Source organism: Salpingoeca rosetta (assembly GCF_000188695.1).
Source record: "Salpingoeca rosetta unplaced genomic scaffold supercont1.7, whole genome shotgun sequence".
NCBI lineage: Eukaryota > Choanoflagellata > Craspedida > Salpingoecidae > Salpingoeca > Salpingoeca rosetta.
Window position 1 is genome coordinate 58920 of NW_004754927.1, and position 22639 is coordinate 81558.

At 56.5% G+C, this 22639-nt stretch overlaps 4 protein-coding genes across 4 annotated transcripts in view; 3 read left to right on the forward strand and 1 right to left on the reverse strand.

The window, feature by feature from the left end:
* Positions 1 to 441, forward strand: part of PTSG_03044 (uncharacterized protein) — a gene marked incomplete at its 3' end in the record, with an annotated part of 7197 nt that extends 6756 nt beyond the window's left edge. The window contains exons 12-13 of the mRNA XM_004995580.1: positions 92 to 171; positions 337 to 441. Of these exons, the coding sequence (XP_004995637.1) occupies positions 92 to 171; positions 337 to 441 (185 nt within the window). The remainder of the gene's footprint in view (positions 1 to 91; positions 172 to 336) is intronic.
* A 218-nt stretch (positions 442 to 659) lies between these two features.
* On the reverse strand, positions 660 to 3103 carry PTSG_03045 (uncharacterized protein). Its single transcript, XM_004995581.1, has 6 exons — positions 2863 to 3103; positions 2486 to 2715; positions 2081 to 2316; positions 1737 to 1881; positions 1209 to 1452; positions 660 to 1015 (listed from the first exon to the last, which is right to left on the reverse strand). The coding sequence occupies exons 1-6, from the start codon at positions 3065 to 3067 to the stop codon at positions 903 to 905; spliced, it is 1173 nt and encodes a 390-aa protein (XP_004995638.1). The 5' UTR covers positions 3068 to 3103; the 3' UTR covers positions 660 to 902.
* On the forward strand, positions 3098 to 12564 carry PTSG_11959 (uncharacterized protein). Its single transcript, XM_004995582.1, has 27 exons — positions 3098 to 3245; positions 3395 to 3477; positions 3626 to 3785; positions 4098 to 4312; positions 4424 to 4448; positions 4716 to 4894; positions 5059 to 5116; positions 5322 to 5586; positions 5777 to 5877; positions 6029 to 6135; positions 6291 to 6338; positions 6510 to 6576; positions 6732 to 6872; positions 7103 to 7255; positions 7381 to 7444; positions 7574 to 7684; positions 7951 to 8036; positions 8270 to 8346; positions 8509 to 8649; positions 8881 to 9051; positions 9241 to 9322; positions 9522 to 9626; positions 9857 to 9990; positions 10239 to 10335; positions 10464 to 10627; positions 10813 to 10867; positions 11119 to 12564. The coding sequence occupies exons 1-27, from the start codon at positions 3137 to 3139 to the stop codon at positions 12255 to 12257; spliced, it is 4137 nt and encodes a 1378-aa protein (XP_004995639.1). The 5' UTR covers positions 3098 to 3136; the 3' UTR covers positions 12258 to 12564.
* The window catches only part of PTSG_11960 (uncharacterized protein), a 10745-nt gene continuing 657 nt past the window's right edge, over positions 12552 to 22639 (forward strand). The window contains exons 1-29 of the mRNA XM_004995583.1: positions 12552 to 12648; positions 13110 to 13198; positions 13365 to 13434; positions 13553 to 13660; positions 13831 to 13895; positions 14136 to 14214; positions 14452 to 14551; positions 14806 to 14865; positions 15090 to 15321; positions 15541 to 15695; positions 15875 to 15944; positions 16124 to 16686; positions 16886 to 16931; positions 17074 to 17328; positions 17537 to 17724; positions 17938 to 18009; positions 18138 to 18201; positions 18366 to 18536; positions 18728 to 18796; positions 19126 to 19552; positions 19715 to 19822; positions 20020 to 20090; positions 20318 to 20442; positions 20564 to 20654; positions 20881 to 20956; positions 21218 to 21288; positions 21476 to 21569; positions 21890 to 22105; positions 22326 to 22624. Of these exons, the coding sequence (XP_004995640.1) occupies positions 12597 to 12648; positions 13110 to 13198; positions 13365 to 13434; positions 13553 to 13660; positions 13831 to 13895; positions 14136 to 14214; positions 14452 to 14551; positions 14806 to 14865; positions 15090 to 15321; positions 15541 to 15695; positions 15875 to 15944; positions 16124 to 16686; positions 16886 to 16931; positions 17074 to 17328; positions 17537 to 17724; positions 17938 to 18009; positions 18138 to 18201; positions 18366 to 18536; positions 18728 to 18796; positions 19126 to 19552; positions 19715 to 19822; positions 20020 to 20090; positions 20318 to 20442; positions 20564 to 20654; positions 20881 to 20956; positions 21218 to 21288; positions 21476 to 21569; positions 21890 to 22105; positions 22326 to 22624 (4086 nt within the window). The 5' untranslated portion in view covers positions 12552 to 12596. The remainder of the gene's footprint in view (positions 12649 to 13109; positions 13199 to 13364; positions 13435 to 13552; positions 13661 to 13830; positions 13896 to 14135; positions 14215 to 14451; positions 14552 to 14805; positions 14866 to 15089; positions 15322 to 15540; positions 15696 to 15874; positions 15945 to 16123; positions 16687 to 16885; positions 16932 to 17073; positions 17329 to 17536; positions 17725 to 17937; positions 18010 to 18137; positions 18202 to 18365; positions 18537 to 18727; positions 18797 to 19125; positions 19553 to 19714; positions 19823 to 20019; positions 20091 to 20317; positions 20443 to 20563; positions 20655 to 20880; positions 20957 to 21217; positions 21289 to 21475; positions 21570 to 21889; positions 22106 to 22325; positions 22625 to 22639) is intronic.

A 22639-nucleotide genomic window follows, 5' to 3' on the forward strand; every position in this document is an offset into this window, starting at 1 on the left:
TGTTTCTGTGTCTCTGATTCACTGTGTGTTGTATCTCGTACACTGAACGTTGGCGTTTCCCTCACTCGTTCGCCTCTGCTCTGCGTTTCAGCACGCCGCCGCAGCGGCTTGACTGCTCCCCGCTCCTTCTATTTCGTAACGGGATCGGGACAGCACAGCGCTGACGGACGGGTGCGTGCAAACAGCAATACCAACTGGAATATTGCGCTGTGCGTGACATGTCCCCCGTACATGCTCGCGCAACTTCTGCTTTGACCAGCTCTGTGTGGACTGTGTTTGACATGTGTGTGTGCGTGTGTGTGTGTGCGTGTGTGTGTGCTCGCACGCTGCTTGCAGTCGAGGATCAAGGCCGCGCTCAAGAATTTCTGCACTGGATCCGGCCTCCGATACGAGGACGTGGACGGCGCAACCATTAAGATCATCGCACGCCCCCACCGCTGAGAATGCACATTGTGTGTGTGTGTGTGTGTGTGTGTGTGTGTGTGTGTGTGTGTGTGTGTGTGTGTAGTGTGTGTGTGTGTGTGTAGTGTGTGTGTGTGTGTGTGTGTAAGTGTGTGTGTGTGTGTGTGTGGTTGGTTCATCCGTTGGTCGGTTCATTCCCTCGTTTCTGCTTACCCTCACTCATCCGTTCATTCGTTCATTCGCCGGTGGCTTCCTTTCTTTCTTCCTTCCTTTATGTGCCTGGACGTGTTAGTTGTTGCGTACAAGTCATGCGCGGCGCTCGCATAAACAAGCCTTGTAGTCGAATCACATGGCAACAACCAAACCCCTCCATGTGTTGGGTTCCTGCATGTGTCGTTTACACGAATACGTAATGGGTCGCACACACACACACACACACACACACACACACAAAGAATCCGGCCTCCCACAGGTGTATATCAATAGCAGCATTGCATCATTCACGTGCCCACAGGCACATCACGTGTGCATAGTGTTGAGGTCGGTACGACGACAGCACATGCCCGATTCAGACCAACTGGCAGCGGTGGCAGCTGGTGCCATTGCCCTGTGGCTGTACACGCGTTTGACGGCAGAGAACAAAGAAAAGAAGAAATGGCGGAGAGAGAGAGAGAGAGAGAAAGAATGACATGAGCAAAGTGGTGTTTCATCCTTCATGACGAGACAAGAACAGAGAGAAGCATGTGCAAAGCAGACACACACGTTCGCAAGCCGATATGCACGACAGGCGGGCACTGCATGGTTACCTCGAGTGAGAACCCAAACATCGCGCAACGCCCGGTGACCATCCCATCCACCAGCAACGAACACGTGTGTGGGCGTGGCGGCACAAGCAGAGTTTTCACGCGGCGCAGCAGGGAACGACCACGCCGTCTCCGTCCACTCGCCGGTGCCGTTGGTATCGAGCATCATCTCTTCGCACGACCGCAGCAAGACGTCATCCTCGTTGTATCCGCCCACACACACGCCATGGCTTGGACCTTGGGTTGCCTGTGGGGTTGGGGGGGGTTGAGTGTTTGTTGAGTGGGGGCGGCAAGCTGAAAGCAACAAGGAAGGGGAAGCGACGAAAGGAAGGACACACACACACACACTCACACATGCATGAGGATGCAGTCACACACACACACACACACACACACACACACACACACACACACACACACACACACACACACACACACACACACACACACACACACACACACGCACGCACGCACGTGCACACAGCACACACCCACACACGAAATGTCGACACACATACAATCACAGCGCACCACAGCGGCGCATTCGCGGGGTGTATTCAGCAAAGGACCGAGTGTTGACGTTGACTGTTGAGCAGTGGGCCCGACGGTGACAATCTCCGTGCTGCGCAGTGTTCGCTGCCCGTTCCAACCTCCAACAAGCAGCGCAGCTGCGTTGCTGCAACACAACCAGCGGCGGCAGTTGGGACATCCATGGGCCATGTTGTAACGTGAAACACAGCAAATGGTCCGAACACACGAGCAACGGATGTGCCAGCAACATTGCTACCACGCACAAGTGCATGTGCACACGCACGCTTGTAGTTACACGGTACCCTGCAACACACAACCATATGTACACCACGCTCGATACACACCTTGAAGATGCGAGTTGAACCAAGCCGGCATTCTTGCGCGCATCCATGAGGTTGTCAGAGTGTGACGACTGCATGGACACCAGGCTCACCAATTGCGTCGTGGAGAGGCACTCTGCACCATCCCATCCACCACAACAAACAATGGTGTCATCATCTACGGCCATGCACGTGTGACAGGACGTGCTGACTGGCAGCGTCGCTACATCCGACCACCTTTCTTTGTGCAAGACAAGCACCTGACCGAACAGAGGAGCGCGCACACGTGCATGTGGTCGGTGAGAAGGTGGTGTGCACTTGCACGGTTGTGGCCGATGCTGTGACGCTTGCGCACACTCGATGTGCGAGCAGCAGTGCAGCAGGAACAGCGGTAGCAACAACAAGCACCTTGCAGCAGCAGCACAGCACCTGGTTTGTGCAGCGCCCGTCTGGAGTGGACCCGCCCGTGACGATGATTTGCTGCGAACGAGGACGGACAGTGGCGGCGGCCCCGCGCACTGCCACTGGCAGCGAGGGCAGGGACTGCCAGTGCGGTCCTCCTCGTTCCTGTATCTTTGCGTCATATCCATCGTGCTCATGTGCCTGGCCGCCCTGGTCTACCAGGTTTGCATGGCTTCCCCCCAGTTCCAACGCATACACTGCCACGAAAGGAGATACAGGTTGCTTGTCAGTGGACGGATGGCACGGCATACAGCAAGCAAGCTGGAGCAAGATGACTTTTAACACGCACACACACACACACACACACACACACACACACACACACACACACACACATATCGTACCTGCGTCGCTGTTTGGATCTCCCTCGCGGCCTAGGCAGCCCCCAATAACAACTAGCGTGGAGTTCTCCGTCTCATTGGAACCCATGTGCTGCTGGTGTTGCTGCTCATGCGGTTGCACGACCAAGGGCGCGGAAGACAATGACAGCACGGCTGCTGCTGCTGCTGCAGGAGGTGCAAAGGCAACAAGTCGCCCCAACAACAGCATCTTCAAACTTTTTGGCGGCGTTGTGTTCTGTTTGGCTGCACTTTTCCCAATACGCAAACAACAACAAGCATGCGTGGCGGGGTTGTCCGTGTGGCGTTGACGCTGGTGCTCCTGCTGGTGGTGCTGAGCATGCCAAGCAGTGGCCAGGCCAACGTGCAGCAAACGCCGACGCAGCAAGGTGTGTCTGTGTGTCTGTGTGTCTGTGTGTCTGTGTGTGTGTGGCATGTTCTCACACTGCCTTACACTATTTCACGTGCTGCTTCGCACGCTGTCCCCCATACTGCCTCACACACTGCCTCGCGCAATCGTACTGTGCCGTCGATGAAGGCCCGAGCCGTGTTCCTGACCTGCGCAAGTACAACCAGCCAACGAAGCAGGGGCGTCGCGTCTACGACCACTTTGTGGTCAAGGTGAGCGGGCCTGTACTGCTTCCTTATGCCAGACACAGTTCATGTCTGGCCGATCTTCAATAGTTGTGGCACTGCTGTAGTGCCGCCTTCATCTCACGCCAGTCTTGCCTGCAACCTTGACCGACGGGGTCTGTCTGCGATACAACAGGGGGCCGGCGGCCAGCACACGGAGCTTCGCTACGATATGACCTATGCTGAGGACGTTGTGCCACTGTCAGACTTTGTGGATGAGCATGCCGCCTTCCAGGTCACCACCGTGCTTTGCACCTCTGAATCCATCGTCCTTGGCGTCTCGGACATCGAGGCTGGTAAGTGTGTTGTGTTTGCACATGCTTGTGTGTCTGTCTGTCTGTAAATATATGTGTCTGTCTGTGTTTGTACATGCTTGTGTGTCTGTCTGTCTGTGAATATATGTGTCTGTCTGTGTTTGCGTCTGTCTGCCTGCCTGTGTGTCTGTGTACATGGGTACACATGTGTGTGGAATGTACACGCCTCGATTTGCATCCGTGTGTTCTGCAGCAAAACCTGTCCTTGTGTGCATGTGGCATGCTTGCATTAGCGTCACCTCTAACCCCACCCCCACCCCCTTCTCGTATGCTTGCCCTTTTCTCTCACTGCAGCGCGGAACTTCATTGCGCCCGAGCGCGTGCTGTTCCCGGGCGAGTCCTTCAAGTGCAGCGGCCCTTCCAACGAGCACACCGCCGCATATGTGGAGGAGGTGGCTGTTTCCGAGGGCAAGCTTGTGCTCTCCGTGGAGTGGGAGCACTTTATGACCGCCTTTGATGAGATTGACATTGAACTGCACCATCGCCCGGAGGGACACGCCAACAGCTCGGTACAAGACCCGCATTGACGTGGTACATGTTTGCCATACGCTGCGCAATTCCCGTCACCATGATATTTTTCACTAATGTTTCCACATCACGCCCATGTGACGTTTGCACAGATGGCCCAAGGCTCCGGCCCACGCGGTACGCTCCCCTTTCTGCGATCACTTCTGTATCATCGTCTATTTCTCATCAAACCAGGCTGATTAAGCCCATGCACCAGCAAGGCTTGATACACAAACGGCTGAACAAACACGAGCACACACACTTACCCACACCCGCATACACACACTCGCCCATACACACACAAACGCACACTCACACTGACACACACCCATACACATACACACCCATGCACACAATCCATGCACATCCTGTTTTTGCTTGTGCTCTCCCGTGTGTCCGCATCAGCTCCGCGCATGCGCCGTGAGACCGTGCAGGGGTGCACGTGCACCGACGACTGCGGGGTGGATGTCGACATTGGACTGTTCGATCAGGACATCTCCAGCTGGTGCCACACCGCAGACAACTGCGCCGACGGCCGGGACTACTGCACAGCGGAGCTCTCGGCCAACGCCGACGTTGTCTCGGTGCGCTTCCTGCCTCGCCTTGTTCTCTTGGTGTCGGCGTGTGTGCTCGTGTTCGCTTCGACCCAGGTGCACAGTCGTGTCATCGCCACTTGCCATGTCCATGCGAACTGCGTTGATGTGCTCTCATCTATATGCCTGCCGGTGTGCGGTTGCTTTCGTGGCAGTGGAACTACGCTGGTGGTGGTAATGCAGAGCAAGCAAGTTATGAGCTGTACAGCGAAGGTACGGCGTAGACATACACAAACACGCACGCACGCCCATACATGCATGCACATACACAAAAAACAGACGTATATTTGCTGCTGCCTTAGTGTTTGTGTCGCTGCAAGCGTGCACCACCCCACTCAAACCCGCTTCCACCTCCACTCAAAACTGCTTCCACTCCCACTCAAACCCCTCCCCCCCCCCCCCTTTTTTGCTGCACCAGGTGGTGTGACCATCAGCTGCGAGGACTGCTATGCAACGCTCAACGCGGGCGTGACGTTCCGCTTCCACGCGACCGGCGGCCTCAGCGTTGATCTCATGGAGCTGACGGCAACAGCAACCGCGGCTGCACAGGCCACGCTCCAGGCGCAGTTCCAGGCACAGGCCTCGTTTGAGTTTGAGACGCCGCCGCTGCTTGGCGAGAATGGTGTTCCTGGCCCAACATTCATCATCCCCGTCATCACCATCCCCCTGCAGACCAGCATCAAGTTCGTTCAGGGCAAGCCGTGCCCAGTGATGATATGGCTGGTTGTCCTCGCATGCGTCTGTATTGTTGCACACGCAACCACGCCCGCCTGCGCTCAACAGCTCCTTGAACACCATCACGTGTAACCCACCCACTGCGCACCACATGCAATGTAACCCCACCACGCCGCATGTGCCATCTCTTTTCTCTAGCTTCCGGGCAATGCTTGAGATGCAAGCCACGGCCACTGTCACCGTCTCTGCCGGCATTTCGTACGAGCGCTCCATCACAGGCGGCGTCGCATACACAGATGGTAAGTGTGTGTGTGTGTCTGTGTGTGTCTGTGTCTGTGTCTATGTGATGTGTGTGTCGTTTCAACGCAGTTCCTTACATGTGACCTTATTGCCGCACCATCATGGGCTCATCTGATCTCAATGCCACATAACCCCCCCCCCCGGCGGCAGGCGACTTCAGCGGCATCCGTGAAGTTGGTGGCAGCGGCCTGGAGACGCACGGCCCAACCTTCGACGCAGGCGTGCACGCAACAGCGGTCCTACGCCTCATCCCGCAGGTGCACAAGCAGTGCGAAGGGCGAGGTTTGCACGTGTGATATGAGTCAATTGTCTTCCAACACTGCTACTGCTTGGGGTGGCCGTCTGTAAGATGCTGACGTGGTTCTCACTTGACCCCTGTGTTGCTTGCGCTATCGCTTCGTCTTGCGCGTAGATTCGTCTGTTCATCACTGAGGCACTTCCACTCTCCCTCACCGTCAGCGTAAGTCGCCACATTGCCAAATGCTGGCTGGCATGTGCACACGCATGCACACACACACACACACACACACACACACACACACACACACACACACACACCGCGCGCGTGCTCAATCAATTTCCCACAACGGTCGCCCTGCTGCATTCACCTTGCCGTTTCACATGTGTGCAGCTTCAGCCGTATGTGGGCGCAGAGGGCGACATCAACCTGCAGAAGCTTGTTGCTGAGGCATTCTGGGGTGAGTCGTGCCTGCAAGCATGCTTCGTGCTTGCATGCATTTCCCTTTTCGCCCATTGCAAAACTGGACACATCATCCAGTGACTTGCATTCAGACGACTGCACCCACAACTCACACACACGCACGCACACACACACACACCGCTGCACCACCAGGTCTTGACCTTGGCCTTGCGACAGAGGCGATTGAGTTTGGACCGCTGACGATTGTTGATGCGTGGGAGGACGCCTTTGCCCTCATTGAGCGCAAGACCATCGGCACCTTCAGGCGCGAATTCAACCGTCGCCGCGACTACGGTGGGTGTCAGCACGTGCCGTGTTTCAAACGCGGAGGCAAGCGGATCGCGGTGGCGATGTTGGCGATGCCGCCTGCCATGGAGTCACCATGCGGCTGATGTGCGTATTTGGGCTGTGGCACAACATCGTTGTTATTCTGTCTGCTGTCAGCCGCTCAGTTTACAAAATAATTTCACACATTCACGCGCATGCATGTGCATGCATGCAATGCGACGCTGCTGCTGTTGTAGCCTTTGAGGACACGCCACGCGTGCTGATTGAGGAGTGCAACTTTGAGTGCCCCAGCAACAGCACCTGCATCAGCGAGAACGGCGTTGCAGCGTGCTACTGCGACCAAGGATTCGAGGCACATCGTGACATCCAAGAGGCCGACGAGTGCAGACGTTCGTTCACTCCAATGCTCACATGCTGTCGTCTACAAATGTGCTTTGCAGCGATGCGCCGTTCTTTTTGCGTGTGTCGTTCTCAGTTGCGCTGACGCGGTCTCCCTTGAATTGTGTCCGCACAGCCACTGAGGAATCGGAGCTGTGCGCGCAAGTGGACTGCCACCTCATTCCAAACGCCGAGTGCCGGTGTGTGTGTGTGTGTGTGTGTTTGTTTGTTGGCTTTGCTTGTGTTCATTTTCTCATATCTGCGTCCCTCCTCAGCCCACGAGTATGCTCGTCCTTCGCCGCCTCATCCCATCACCACCGCCACTGCAGCCGCGGCATGTGCTTCTGCCGCGATGGATACGTCGCCGACATCCGCAACCGCCAGCCCGTCTGCACCAGAGCGGACGGTCTCTCCCCCGAGGACCCCTGCGCCAACGTTACGTGCGTATGTGTGTGTGTGTGTGTGTGTGTGTGTGTCTTTTGTGTGTGTGTGTGTGTGTGTGTGTGTGTGTGTGTGTGTGTGTGTGTGTGTGTGTGTGCGTATGTGTGTGCATGTGTGTGTGCTTTTGTGTGTGCGCGTGTATCTGTGTATCTGTGTATCTGTGTATCTGTGTATCTGTGTACCTTCTGCTCTTCACCTCTGCCTGGTGGTCGCTCACCTTCATTCGCTTCCTCACCCCCTCCGCTTGTCTGCATCCCCTGTGCAGGTGTGGCGCCCACAGCACGTGCACGGCCGGCCAGTGCGTATGTAACGACGGTTTCCATCTTGAGGAATACGAAGACGGCTTCGACTGTACGTCTCTCGTTGTGTTGGGCAATTGTGCACAAATGACGGCTACAATGCTTGCGTGGACATGCATGGACACCAGTTGACACGCATCTACACACGAAACTGCCAACGACCTAACCACGCTCACGCACACACTCACACTCACTCACTCACTCACTCACTCACTCACTCACTAACTCACTCACTCACTCACTCACTCACACAATGTCTCATCGCATGGGTTGCGTGTCTTTCAGGCGTCCCCACGGACCCGTGCAACGGCGTTGTCTGCGGCCTGAGCGCATTCTGCATTCGCGGCATGTGCCACTGCGCGGTGAGAACCGACTGTCGTGGTGATCATGTGCACGCGTGTGCTGGCATTCTTCATATCGTACCGCTTGTCGCTCCCCCCCCCCCCCCCCCATAGCACATGCTCCAGACATTAGTCCACCATCTCATGCAATGTGTGTGTGTGTGTGCTTTGTGTGGGGTGCAGGTTGGCTTCATTCTGTCTGACGACGGGTTCAACTGCGCGCCGCACCTGCCGGAATGCGGCTCGATGACCGACGAGATCATGGACCGCAGCACGTGCTACCCTGGTGCAACCTGCCAGGAGGACTCCCAGTTCCCAGACCGCGTGAGTTGCTGGGTGTAATTTGTGCACACTGTGAAGTGCCGCACTGTACCTGCAAACACGTGCGCAGCATGAGTGTGAACCTCGGTGTGTACGCTCGCATCGTTCACTCACTCACTCACTCACTCACTCACTCACTCACTCACTCACTCACTCACTCACTCACTCACTCACTCACTCACTCACTCACTCACTCACTCACTCACACGCACATGTACACGTGTACGAATACAGCAACACTGCGTGTGTGACGATGATCGGGAGCTGCGCTTCTACGAGGACGGTACCGTGGCCTGCGAGGCTCCAAACCTGTGCTCGCAATTCCCCTGCCCACCTGGTCACGTGTGCAAGCTGCAGCCCGTCACGCGCCAGCCAGCCTGCGTCCGCGTTGCAGAGCCATGCAAGGTCTGTTGCCTGCATGATATGTGCACTTGCAAGGGCTCGCATGAGCTGTTGACAGCATGGGCCGTTTGTGTATTTGACCGCTTGCGCCCCTTTCGACGTCACCCCAATCACAACCGCCGCGACCGTCACCATCGTCATCCTTGTCGTTATCGCCATTAACCGATCCGCTGTTGCGTTCTTCTGCTCCAGGTTGGAAACGGTGGCTGCGGCGTCAACGCCCATTGCGTTCGGGACGAGGACGAGGCAGGATGGTCCTGCGAATGCAACCAAGGTGGCCAGCTTCGCATGTCGACACGAGCACACACACACACACACACACACACACACACACACACACATGCACACACACATGCACGCACATGCACACACACACGTGCACACGCACACACATACGCGCACAACCTCACAAACAACACTCTGGTCGACTCGCCATGACACCCCCCCCCCTTCCCTCTGCCTGCCAACTGCAGGTCACTACGGCAACCCGTTCCGCGAGTGTGTGCTGCGCAACCCCTGCCAGGTGGACGCCAGTGGCGGGTGCAGCATCCACGCAGACTGCAGCGTCGATGAGAACAGTGCGTTGCCAATCCCGGCCTGCAACGCCCTCTTACGCCTCCTGCGCCTTGATTGCCATGCTGTTGTTTCATGTGCCACGAACACACGCACGCATGCACACATGCACACTTGCACACACCCTTTGTCATGCGCATATTTGTTGGTTGCGTGCATGTCGTGTTCACCATGGTGTTCACCAACCTGCCACATCCCCCACGCCACATCCCTATGCAACCGTACTCCCCTGCAGACGAGCGTATGTGCATGTGCAAGGAAGGATACACCGGTGATGGCTACACGTGCAAGTTCAGCGCATGCGAGCGCGACGATGCCCCCGTGTGCCATGAGAAGGGCATGTGTGTGGCCGCCAACCAACGAGGCCAGGTAACTAATTAGATCGCGTTTGTACGTGTGTGTGTGTGTGTGTGTGTGTGTGTCTGTCTGTCTGACTGTCTGTCTCTGTCTCTGTCTCTGTCTGTCTGTCTGTCTGTCTGTATGTGCCTGCTGCCTTGCATGTGCCGATGGCTTGTCATCATCCATTGTTGGTCCCACATCCTTTGTCACACGACCGCCACGACCCGAATTCCACACACCTCCCCCCCCCCCCACACACACACACACCAAACACACAGGCCAAGTGTGTGTGCAAGTCTGGGTACTTTGGCAACGGCACGCACTGCTTCAGTGCCGACCCCTGCGCGGAGAACGGACCTTGCGATCCAAGCTCAAGTGAGTGCTGATATTGATTGGGTGAAGACATGTGCTTCCTTACCTTGCACTGCGAATGTGCATTGAACCACCATGCTGATGCGTCCTCTGTGTAATTTTTGTGCAATCGCTGCCGGTGTTGCTTGCAGGCATTTGTATCATCGACAACGAGCAGCCCATGTGTGCGTGTGCGCCTGGCCATGTGCTGAGCGAGAACGGCACAGCGTGTGTGGAGGCGCCTGCGTGCAACGCCGCCGCCTTTAGCCTCAAGTGCTCCACCAATGCAGACTGCGTTGTGGTCAACGAAACAGCGGTGGGCTTACGCTGTGATTGCGCGTTTTTGATGCATTGTTTGTTTGTTTGTTCCTGTTCGGTTTGTGACACTGTGCTGCATTGGGACTGTTGCAACTCATGCACACGCACACAACACACATACCCATACGCACACTTGTTCTCACACATACACGTACACGTATACTTACACACACGCGCGTGCAGTCATGCCGGTGCAAAGCCGGTTACCGTGACGTTGGCAGAGAAAGCGACCCCGAAGGTGGTGATACTTGGAACCCATGCTCCCGCCCACATGTCTTCTTGTGATTGCTAAACTCTGCACCATCCCTTGTATCTGTTACATGCACGCACAGACACACACGCAGAGAGAGAGAGAGAGACGCAAACACACACACACACTCTCATTCACTCTCGGCATACACGCACGCACGCACACACACACACACACACACACACACACACACACACACACACACACACACACACACACACACACACACACACACACAGGCTACCGGTGCCAGCGCGTGGACCCGTGTGTGGAGCACTCCGATGACCTCTGCCCCGGCGACTACATGGTCTGCGCCAACAACAAGCCCGGCCGGTACAGGTGCCGCTGCCAGCCAGGATTTGAGCTCACCAACGACTACGAGTGCGCTGAGATCAACCCGTGCGAGTCGGGCCACCGCTCGGGCTGCGACAAGGATGCGGTGTGCAACCACACGGGTCCCGGCACACACACATGCACGTGCCTTGATGGCTTCACTGGCGATGGCTTCACATGCACTCCGCTCAACCCCTGCGAGGATGGCGCCAGCCCCTGCGAAGCGGAGACGGAGGTGTGCCAGTACCTCGGGCCCAACCGTCACCGGTGCGTGTGCCAGGACGGCTACGCCCGCGACGAGGAGACGGGCATGTGCGCTCCCCGCAACATGTGCGCCGTGCTGCAGGGCGGCTGCCCGGCCAACTCCTACTGCCACATGGATGCCGTGAATGCCTTCAGCTGCGTGTGCGAGTTTGGGTTCTACCCGACGGGGACCTCCCTCTTCCAGACGGGCATCCGTGCGCTGTCGTCGTGCCAGTCTGCACGCGTGGACATTGTCACCACCCGCCGCGGCCTCACCGCCACAGAGGCGTCTGCCCTGGTGCGCGATGCACTGCAGCAGTTCCCAGAGGCGCGCGGTGTTGTCCTCGCCAACGTGACGGCGGAGGAGACGGACGCCATTCGCGGATTGTTCCGCACGACCATCGTGGTTGAGCACATGGACACCCAGCAGGGCGAGCCTGTTGCCCTGCGCCCAATGCTCGTCGCCGATGCGCTCAACGCCACCTTCATCGCAGAGGATGGCACCCGTGCTGCCGTCGACCCGCAGGAGATGCGCACGTCCCCCGTGTTCCAGGGCGCGTTTGTGGCGTACTTCAGCCCTTACTCCGCCCAGAGCATCGACGCCGTTCGCTTTGAGGCGGCCACTCAGTCGTCCGCAAACGGCCTCAGCGGTGGCGCTATTGCCGGTGCGGTGATTGGCAGCGTGTTCGCCGTGGCCATCGTCGCTGCGGTGACGATTGCCGTTGTGCGTCGTGGCGGCCTGCGCAAGGTTGATGTCTTCAGCCACGGCCCCCGCACCACAACGACATCCAGCGACGTGTGAATGTGTGTGAAGGTGTGTAAAGGTGTGTAAAGGTGTGTAAAGTTGTCTGTGTTTGCGTCTGTGTGTCTGTGTTGTTTGTGTGACATTACAGTTTCTTTCATTGCCTTTCATTGACTGTGTGTTGCCCCTTCACAACCTGCTCGCCTTGCTTCTTCTTCCCCTCTGCCTTCTCCCCCTCTTGTTTTCCTACTTGTTCTACTTCTTCGCTTGTCCTGGCTCGCTCGGTCTGCATCCTGTCATCGCTTGCTTGTGTTGCTCGTCCTCTTGTCTGGTGCTCTGTGTCAAACATACACACACAAAACCTGAAGCAACAAGAAGAGAGAGAGAAGCAAGAAAAAGATGACGGAGATGGAAGATGATGAGCGAGAACAGGAGCTCACTGAACATCTTGGTATGTACGTGGGGTGAGTGGCTTGATGGTGTGATTGGCTCACACTGATGGCCCACAGCTCACATGCACCCTGTGTGTGTGTGTGTCTGTGTCTGTGTCTGTGTCTGTGTCTGTGTCTGTGTCTGTGTCTGTGTGTCTGTGTCTGTGTCTGTGTGTCTGTGTCTGTGTGTGTCTGTGTGTGTCTGTGTCTGTGTCTGTGTGTGTCTGTGTGTGTCTGTGTCTGTGTCTGTGTGTGTCTGTGTGTGTCTGTGTGCCTCTCTCTCCATGTGCGCCTCTCTCTCCATGTGCGCCTCTCTCTCCATGTGCGCCTCTCTCTCCATGTGCGCTTCTCTCTCCATGTGCGCCTCTCTCTCTCTCTCCATATGCGCCTCTCTCTCTCCATGTGCGCCTCTCTCTCTCTCTCTCCATGTGCGCCTCCGAATGTCAACGTTTGTCTCTCTATGACCGCCTGTACTGGGCAGAGACGTTGGAGCAGCTGGAGCGCGTGGAAGATGAGCTGGCCAGTGCACAAGTCACCAATGACGCGCTGACGCGCGCGCTGTCCAAGCAGGTGCGCCCTCAGCGGTTCCACATGCACATGTGGCTGCTGGTTTGCTTGAATGTAACGTGCAATGCAGCTTCATGTTGGCATGCCCACGCAGTGGCAAGGAGTGCACACATGTGCATGAGCACCAGTTGACTCGCATCCTACCATGTACACGCACGTGTAATTGCAGGTTGCACGATGTAAGAGAAGTGAGACCCACATGAAGGAACTGCAAGCAGCTTTATCGTCGCTCCAACAAGGTGTGCATGTGTGTGTGCATGTGTGTGCCTGGATGAGCCGTCGTATATGTTTCTGACTCAACTCTCCGCCTCCCTCCCTCTGTCTCACACTCCAGTCTAACCCCTAACCCCGTTCTAGAGCATGAGAGTGAAGTGGCAGGCATTCGAGAACACATGCATCGGCAGGCCGAATCCCTGCGCCAGGAGCGAGCCTTGGCCGAGGCCAGATGGCAGCAAGAGAACGAAAGTACGTGATCTGTGGTCCTGCCTGACAATCCCCAACTGGCTGACACCCGCTATTCATGCACACGGTTTCCAGCCTACGACAATCATCGCTGCCCTCCATCACAAGCTGCACATGCACTCTCACTGCACCACTCATTCGCTCCCCTGCCCCTTTCACTTTTCAACTGCCAGTGCTTCGACAACGCTGCGCGCGACTGGAACGCGAATATGAATCCGTCGTCTGGAAGGCGGAACACGTGCGTACGCGTGACCCTGTATGCGTGTGTGTCTGTGTCTGTGTCTGTGTCTGTGTCTGTGTGTGTGTCTGTGTATCTGTGTGTCTGTGTGTCTGTGTGTGTGTTTGTCTGTGGGTCTGCCTGTCTGCCTGTCTGCCTGTGTCTACTTGTTGTTTGTGCATCTTTGTATCCACACGTAGATGCGCCTGTGTTTGTGTGACTCAACTGTTCACACGTGCACCCATGCGACCTCGTTTGCAGGAAGCCGTCATGCAACAGCTAGGGCTGGACGAGACCTTTGAGCGCCTGATACATGCCACCTCCACACCGGAATGCAAAGGTGTGCAGCTAATGCAATGAGAGAAGCAAACGCCAGCACACACGCACACACACACGCACGCACACACACACACGCACACACACACACGCACGCACACACACACACACGCACACAAACACGCACGCACGCATGTGCACTGGCTTGTTTCAACCAACTCTCCCAATCCCAACCCTCAAACCTTCCCACTTGCACACCTTCACCACACCACCGCCACCACCATGACGACGACGACGACAGCTGCGGCCCGGCGGTTGTCGTCGCTGGTGCACCATCGCAACGCGTCATCGGAGCAGCAGCGCTGGTTCGCCGCCAGCGCCTGGGCAGAGCGGCTCATCAGGTGTTGCTGCAGTGGCGATGTGGTGGTGATGGTGGTGGTGGTGGTGGTGGTGGTGGTGGTGGTGGTGGTGGTGGTGGTGGTGGTGGTGGTGGTGGTGGTGGTTGGGATTGGTGAAGCGGTACGAGGGGTTACCTTGTTCGGTGCTTTTGGTTGATCATGGTGCAACTGGCTCGCCATCGGCTGCGTGCCGTTGCCCGCCTGCGACGACCCACCGACTGAACACGCCTTGGGTCGGTGTGTGCTGCAACATTCAGAGTGCTGGAACACACACGTGGGAGTCCACACGCCGTTCGAGCAGCAGCAGAACTCTGCAGGTACCTGCTGCACACGCGCGCGTGTACTCAAACACACACGCACGCAGCCACGCCCATTTGCACGCATGCTTGCACGCAGATACAATCACGCACATTCATACACGCTTCTGCTTCCTCTCTCAACGTTTAATCCACGTGTTCTTTCTCTCCCCTCCACCACGCTCACTCAAATGCCCACGACAATCGCCTCTCACCACGTGTTTGTGGTGTGATATGGTACTCAGCATTCCTGCGTTTGGCGTTCGGATGGCACAAACAGCGCTCTTCTCGTGCTTGCACGACGTGCTGCTGTTGCACTCCAACGAAGGCCAACAACAACAACAACAACAACAACAACAACAACAACAACAACAACAACAACATGGGGTGCCAGTTCCTGTGCGGTTTGCAGTGACGAGCGATGATCAGACCACGATTGTCACCTTGATCGTGCAAGCCGTCCACCATTGCCTTGAGGTGAGAGTTGTGAGTGCTACACCAATGACGGACGTGTCAAACAAAAACAAAAACCGTGGGCCGTTGGTGTGTGGTCTCAAGCTGCTTTTATGCCGGTCTGTATTTCAAGAGTTTATTCTCACCCAATGGATATCACAACGTTGTTGTTGGTGGTTGGTATTCTCTGCTTTCCTTCGTTATTTCTCTCTCTCTTCTTTGCTATCTCTCCGCCGCGTGCAGGCGTGCGCACTACCAGAGCAGGAAGCGATTCGCACTTTCATTGCAACCCCGTCTCTTCTCACCCTTCTCTCCACTGCGCTCTCGTGCTTCTCATACGAGCACGCCCCAGCGGTCGCCATGCACACGGCCCTGTCCATTGTCGCTCAACTCGCGCGGTGAGGACGATCCCCGTACGCAACACACACACACACACACGCACGCACACACGCACACACGCACGCACATGCATTGGTCCCTTGCCCATCCCGCACTCACATGCACTCACATGCACACTTGCACACTTGCATGCTGCCACACACGCACGCTCACTGACTGCAACACCCCTTCTCCGCAGGCGCCTTGTTGTTGATGCGGCTCTGCTGGAGACATTGGACGAAGCTGGAATCATTGGGGCAGTGATTAAGGTGAGATGAGATCAAGTCCCGTGTGCATATGTTCCATGAAAGCGAACGGTCACAAGTCATAAATACGCACATGCAATGTCACTGCCGCCACAACATGCCACAATATGCACATGCCCGGTGTCACATGCTCATCATGCTCTCCTCCCTACCCACATGGTTCACTCCTTGCGGGCCTTCAGCTGGCGTCCGTGCCAACTGCGCGGCCGCAAGTGGTGAACATCCTGCTGCTGACGGCAGGTGACGCGGTGTCAAACACGACACTCGTTCAGCGCGGCGCTGTCTCGGCACTGCTGGCTGTTGCCGACGTGTGTGCTGCTGCTGTGCCAGAGGCGCACACACGCACAGCACATCGCCGCTGTGATGGCGGTGGTGGTGGTGGTGATGATGACAGTGGCCTTGGTGCTACCGATGATGGAAACAAGGGCAGAGACGCCAGCGAAGAGCAGCAGCAGCCTGTGTTGTCGATGCTTTCAGAACTGTCATCGTTGCTGACATCAATACACCGGCGCCAGCAGCAGCAGCGCGAGCAAAACCATGAAGGCGGGGACGATGAACCTGCTGGTGCAACAGCCGTGTCGGAGGAGGCGGTGAAGGAAGTGTTGACCAAAGCGGAGGCAATTGGGCCCGTTGGTACGCTGACGGCAGTGCTACATGCGCTCGCCCGCATATCGCCCTGCGACGCCTTTTCGCGTGCGCTGTTTGGTGCACACGGACTCGACACGCTGGATCGCATCTACACCAGGTGCTGGTACTTCCAAAGCGAAGCACATGCACGCCAACTTCTTGTGGATGTTGTCGTTGTTGGTGTTCTGGGTGCATTTGGGCATGGTTCTGGGATGAGTTCCACTTCTGTCCCCCTCCACCGCTCAATTCGATACACACGCACGCAATCTCACACACGCACGCACCCCCGTTTGTCGTCAACATCATTCGCACATCAGGTTCTCTGCTGTGCCAGAAATTGAGACGTCCGTGGCTGAAGTCACGGTTCGTTCCATGCCCTTACATTTACACCACATCTCCCTCAGATTCCCTTGCTCTGCTCGCCCTAACCTTCTTCCCCCTCCACCCCCTCACGCACATGCACACGCTGGTACACACGCTTATCCACACCCACACGCTTATCCAGACCCGTGCGCTTGCTGCCCTGGACACACGTGCGATTGTCGCCCTCCCCTTTACTGCTGCGGTGTCATCGGTGCTGGCTGTTCTTCGCCACCTCTCTCTCCGAAGTGCCGCACTGCTCAGCACTGCTGTCGATGTCTCTGCTCGTCTCATCGTCGCGCATCCGGCCCGCGCTGCCTCGTCCCTCACTGCTGCATCACTCGACACGCTGGCCTCCATCACCACTGCCCTGCAGCCGTCATCCCCAATGGCATACAAGGTGCGATTGTCTGCACGCGCGGTTATCACGATACACAGCTATCTTGCCTTGCTTCACGGCCCCTTGGTCGTGTACGGGAGCTGCATGCCACCCAGCATCTCACTTGATCACATTACTGCTCGTACTACTGCTACTGAGACTGCTACTGCTACTGCTACTGCTGCTACTACTGCTGCTGCTGCTGTCATGTTGGGTTGATCCCGTGCAGATTTGTCACCTTGTGATGCGATATGCGGCCAGCGGAAGTGCATCTGCCGCACTTCTCCTCAGCGCAGACACATTCGCCATGCTCATGCACTTGTGCTCGAGTCACAATCTTGAGGTGCGCCAGTGGCTCTCAGGCATCTTCCTCTTCGTCGTGCGCGCATGTGCAGACAACCACGCCTCCTTGACCAGGTGTGTGAGTTCGTCGGCGCGCATGTGATGTGTCACGTGTCCTGTGTGTGTGCACGTGTGGGTGTGGGTGTGTGGGTGTGTGGGTATGCATATACGTAGGTGTATGCGCGTTGCGTGTTGACACCACTTGACAGGCAGTGCGCAAGGTTCGAGACGGTTGCCTTCTCCTTGTTCATCGCTGCCACAACGACACTTGCCTTGCATCATCCTCAGGTCCCAATCCACGCTCATGATGGACCGCATCAAGCAACTCTGCACGTCGCAGCTCGCAGAACCACAGGAAAAGTGCGACAATACGTGCACATGTGTGAGGATGAGAGGGCGCATGTGCAGGTGAGTGGGCAAGTGAAGTACATGTCTGTGGCCTACCTAAATGCTGATGCACACTCGAACACACACACACACATGCACAGGGTGCAAGCTGGGCTGGATGCCATCTCCACGGCGCTGTACATCTGTCCTGTCCTGCTGGATGAGGTGTGGTGTCGTGTGCATTCATGATTGCGCGGAGTGATGTGATCCGCACACATGCTTTTGAAAGTTGAACCGCTAAGGTGTGCGCGTATGCACAACGCGTAACATCACCATCACTGACCTCACCCGACTGCCCCGAACAATTTCATCCATGCGCGTTCTGTCAGGCCCAAGTCAGCAAGTCGCTTCTCCCATTTGTCCAGGGACAGGACATGCTCTCGTCCGTCCACGGCCATATCCTCACAGCAACTGCAGCAAACGCAGATGCTGTGCCCATCGTGCATGTGTCGTCTCGCCTTGCGCTCATGTCATTCACTCACCGTCAGTGGCTCTATCAGGTCAGAGCGGGATGACATGCCACAACGCTCCTTTCTCGTCTTTGCTGACTCTGCTGTATGTGTGTGAACGTGAGCGTGGCGTGCCAGTGACGCGAACGCAAGTACACGACCATGAGCTCGCTTGCACAGTGCGTTGATGTAATCTCTCTGACCTGATACGCCTTGTTCCGTGAATGTGTTTTACTTTGCAGCACTCACCCGTCCTTAACGCGCTCGCAAACAAAACCACTTCCGCACCGCTGCTGGAGGCCCTGGACCAGGTGGGAGCCGTGTGTGTGTGTGTGTGTGTCTGTGTGTGTCTGTGTGTGTCTGTGTGTGTGTGTGTGTGTCTGTGTGTGTCTGTGTGTGTCTGTGTGTGTCTGTATGTGTGTGGGGGGGTGGGTGTGTGTCTGTCTGTCTGTATCTGTCTGTGTCCCTCTGTCCCTGCCTGTCTCCCTGCCTGCTCGTCTAAACGTAGGCTTTTGCGTGTCAACGGTGTTATTTCATCATCATTGTATGACTACCTGTCGACCTTTCAACGCCATGCTGCAGTCGCTCACACTCGCGCTCCTTGCCCAATCTCCGTCCCCGTCTCTCCGCCAACCTGCAGCTGTGTGTTGATGTGTGGGCGCCGCAGTGGAGGTTCCACACCGACCAGGCAAACGACAACGACGAAGGCGACGGAGACGAAGGAGGAGAGAAGACAAGCGCTGGCGCTTCAACTGATGAGATGGTGTCATCCCTCGTTGCATCTGCAACCACGTCCACATCAGCATCTGCCCGCATCACGGCCGCTGCCATTGCGCCGCATCTCATCAGTGGTGGTGACTTGCACCGCTGCTGCGCATCGATGATGGTGTCGCTGCTGGCGGCGGTGGCGGCGACGGGGCCCGGCGAGAACGCACAGCGGATCATGCTCGCGTTTGCACACGCGTCGCCTGCACAGCAGGAGGAATTTGCACGCGCGCTCGTGGACAGCAGTGCACTGAATGTCGTCGCAATGACAATGGAAACCGACAACACGGCCTTCAACCAGGGTTGGTGTATTTTGTGTGTGCGTGTGTGTGTGCGTGTGTGTGTGCGTGTGTGGGGGGGGGGGTCACTCGCGCAATTCGCCGTGTGTGACAATGCAGGTCACAGAATGGGGTGTGTCCTGACAGCACTGCTTCATGTGTGTGTGTGTGTGTGTGTGTCTGTAGGCGCGGTGCTGGTGTGCCGAGCGTTGGCCACCTCTCCTTCAACGGCAGCACGCGTTCTTCAGCAGGTGCCGTTACGCCTCCTCCTCGAGATTCTCGCAAATGCAAAAGGTGGCGCCTGTGTTCTTGCGCACGCGTGTCACCGTGGGACGAAGAGCACGACTCATGTTGTTGGCCATGCGTGCGTATGTGTGTGTGTGTATGTATGTATGTATGTATGTATGTGTGTGTGTGTCTACCGTCCGCCGTGCTCTTCTCCAACACAAGTCCTCACCGCCCTTGATGCCTGCCGATTTTTCCATTGCCAGATGAAGGCTTGAAGTCGACGCTCGCTGCGCTGCTACCCACGGTGTTTGAGGACGAGACAGCAAGCATCCGCGTGAGTGTGTATATGTGTGTGTGTGTGTGCGTGCGTGTGTGGCTTTGTGTATGCGAGTCTGTTAGTCTCTGTGCGTATGTGCGTGCAGGTGAGATTTCACTAAACGTGACATGCACCATGCAGTGCACATGTATCTGCCGTTGCCGTTGCGTGATTATTTCACACCACCATGCTGATCTTCTCCCACCTACGTTCCATCCACCCCTGTCGCCTGTTGTGTGATCCAGGTTGTGGTGAATGGAACGGTGACGCATGTGATGGCGATGGCCGAGACATCATCGTCGCCCATGGAATTGCACACGTGCATGGCCATTCTCAAGGCCATCACCGCACACACCCGCGCCATCAAGCCGTGAGTCAACACCACAGACCCTCAACACGCAGACGCACATGCACATGCACGTGCATGTACGGAGCCAACACTCACATCACACATGTGCGTGCGTACTGTGTACTGTGCCTGTGTACTACAGGCTGGTCCGCCTTGGTGCAGTGCGCATCCTGTCTGCTCTGCACACGACCGTCGCTGCCCCCGTCTTCCACGAACTCCTCAGCTCGCAACAGGTGTTTGTGATTATGACTGCCGTGGTGGTGACGTTGACACGTGATCTTCACCCTCACAGAGCTGTTTCGTTGCCAATTGGATTGCGGTTGCCTTCGTCGTGGTATTGGTTGCTGCCGCGCACACACCACCAGCACGAACAACAACACGGCAAAACCTTGCAGCATTTCGCGCTTTTCGCTCTTCTCACTCTTTTCACTCGTTTCCCCTCACACGACGCATGGCCAGGGTGTGAGCGAGAGTGACCTGCAGCACTTCATGCACTTGGCGAAGGAGACAGAGGAAACGGCAGTCGCTGTGCTGCGTGAGTTTGCACGACGCCGTAGACATGTCGCATGATGTTCAGTGCCATGATTCCTTCCGTCACGGCACTTATGCCATTGTCATCGTCCCTTACATGTGTACATGCGTGTATTTTCGTGTGTGTGTGCATGTGTGTATTTGCGTGTGCATATGTATATGTGTTTGTGCATATGTATTTGCATTTGTGTGTGTGTGTTTGTATTTGTGTATTTGTGTATGTGTTTGGGCATGTGTGTGCATATGGGTGCGAATGTCACGACAGGTCACCACGGTCTCGTTTCGGAGGCGCTGGCGGAGGACGGGATGCTCGACCAGCTCTCCTCCATTCTCCTGGTGTGTATGTGTATGTGTGTGTGTGTGTTTGGATGCAAGTGTGCATGTATCTCAGCATGTCTGCCCATGTTGCTGATCTGGCGCGTGATCAGTGCTTGCTGCATCGCACGTGCACCTGCCTCACAGCAAGCCCCTCCTTGTCCTCTCCCCCATCAACTTGCGACCACCCCCAATTCCCGCCGCGCAGGATGAGCAGCACAGCGATGCAGTGTTGGCCGAGACGCTCCGCTGTGTCGCGTGCGCCTGCCTCTCTCCTCTCAAGGCTTCAGGTGTCATGGAAGGTGCGGTGTGGAGCATGCACACGAGGCATGTGCAAGAACGCGTGTGCGGGGGGGGAAGAAGGGGGGTGTGTGGGTGTGGGTGTGTGGGTGTGTGGGTGTGGGTGGGTGTGTGTGTGTGTGTGTGTGTGTGTGTGTGTCTGTGTCTGTGTCTGTGTCTGTGTCTGTGTGTGTGTCTGTGTCTGTGTGTACGTTTAAATTTGTTTTGTTGCACGTTTGAACGTGTGCACGCTGACATGTGCAAATCTTTGCGCGCGCGTGTGCATGTGTCCATTGACACTTACCGTTGTGCATATGTGTGTGTGTTCGTGTGGCTGCGGCAGGAACCGGTTTGGAGGCGCTGGTCAAGTGGCTGAAACATCCGGCGTTGGACATAGAAAACCGAACGAAAGCATGGAGCGATCAAATGCGTTTGGTTGCGCGACACGCCATTGTGAACCTTGCCTGGAACTGCACGCGTGCGCGTGGATGGACACAGGACGACGTGTTGAGGGCCCTCTTCTCCAGCGATGCCGCCGATGCCTTCATCGCTAGTCTCGGTACGCTGCCTTGCATGCGACGTGGCGTGTCTCGGTGTGGTGCTGTCGTGCTATTGTGAATCTCTTTCAGGCTAATCACACACATATGCATGTGTGCAAGTGTTAGCTGCACCACTTCGCTTGCATGATTGACCACTGCTCACTCTGTGCATGCGCTTGTGTATGTCTACGTATGTGTGTGTGTGTGTGTGTGTGTGTGTGTTCGTGCTCTGTGCTGTAGATCCTTCGGTTGTGCGCGTGGAGGAACAGCAAGAAGCGGTGGACACGGCAGCAGCGTGGGAGAAGGACGGAAGCAGCGACGACAATGACAATGATGACGATGCTGCCAGTGACGATCAGAGTGATGATGATAACAATGACGTGGCTTGTCTTGAGCGCGACAACGACGCACTCCGCCTTGTCCCTGAATCGGAAGTGCTGCGGCAGGCGCTGTGGGCGTGTGCATCGTGGCTGATGATGTCGGTGCCTGGAGCGAAGGCGGGTTTCATTCGGCGCGGTGGCCTGCTCGCCCTTATCAGGGTGGGTGATGCTGAT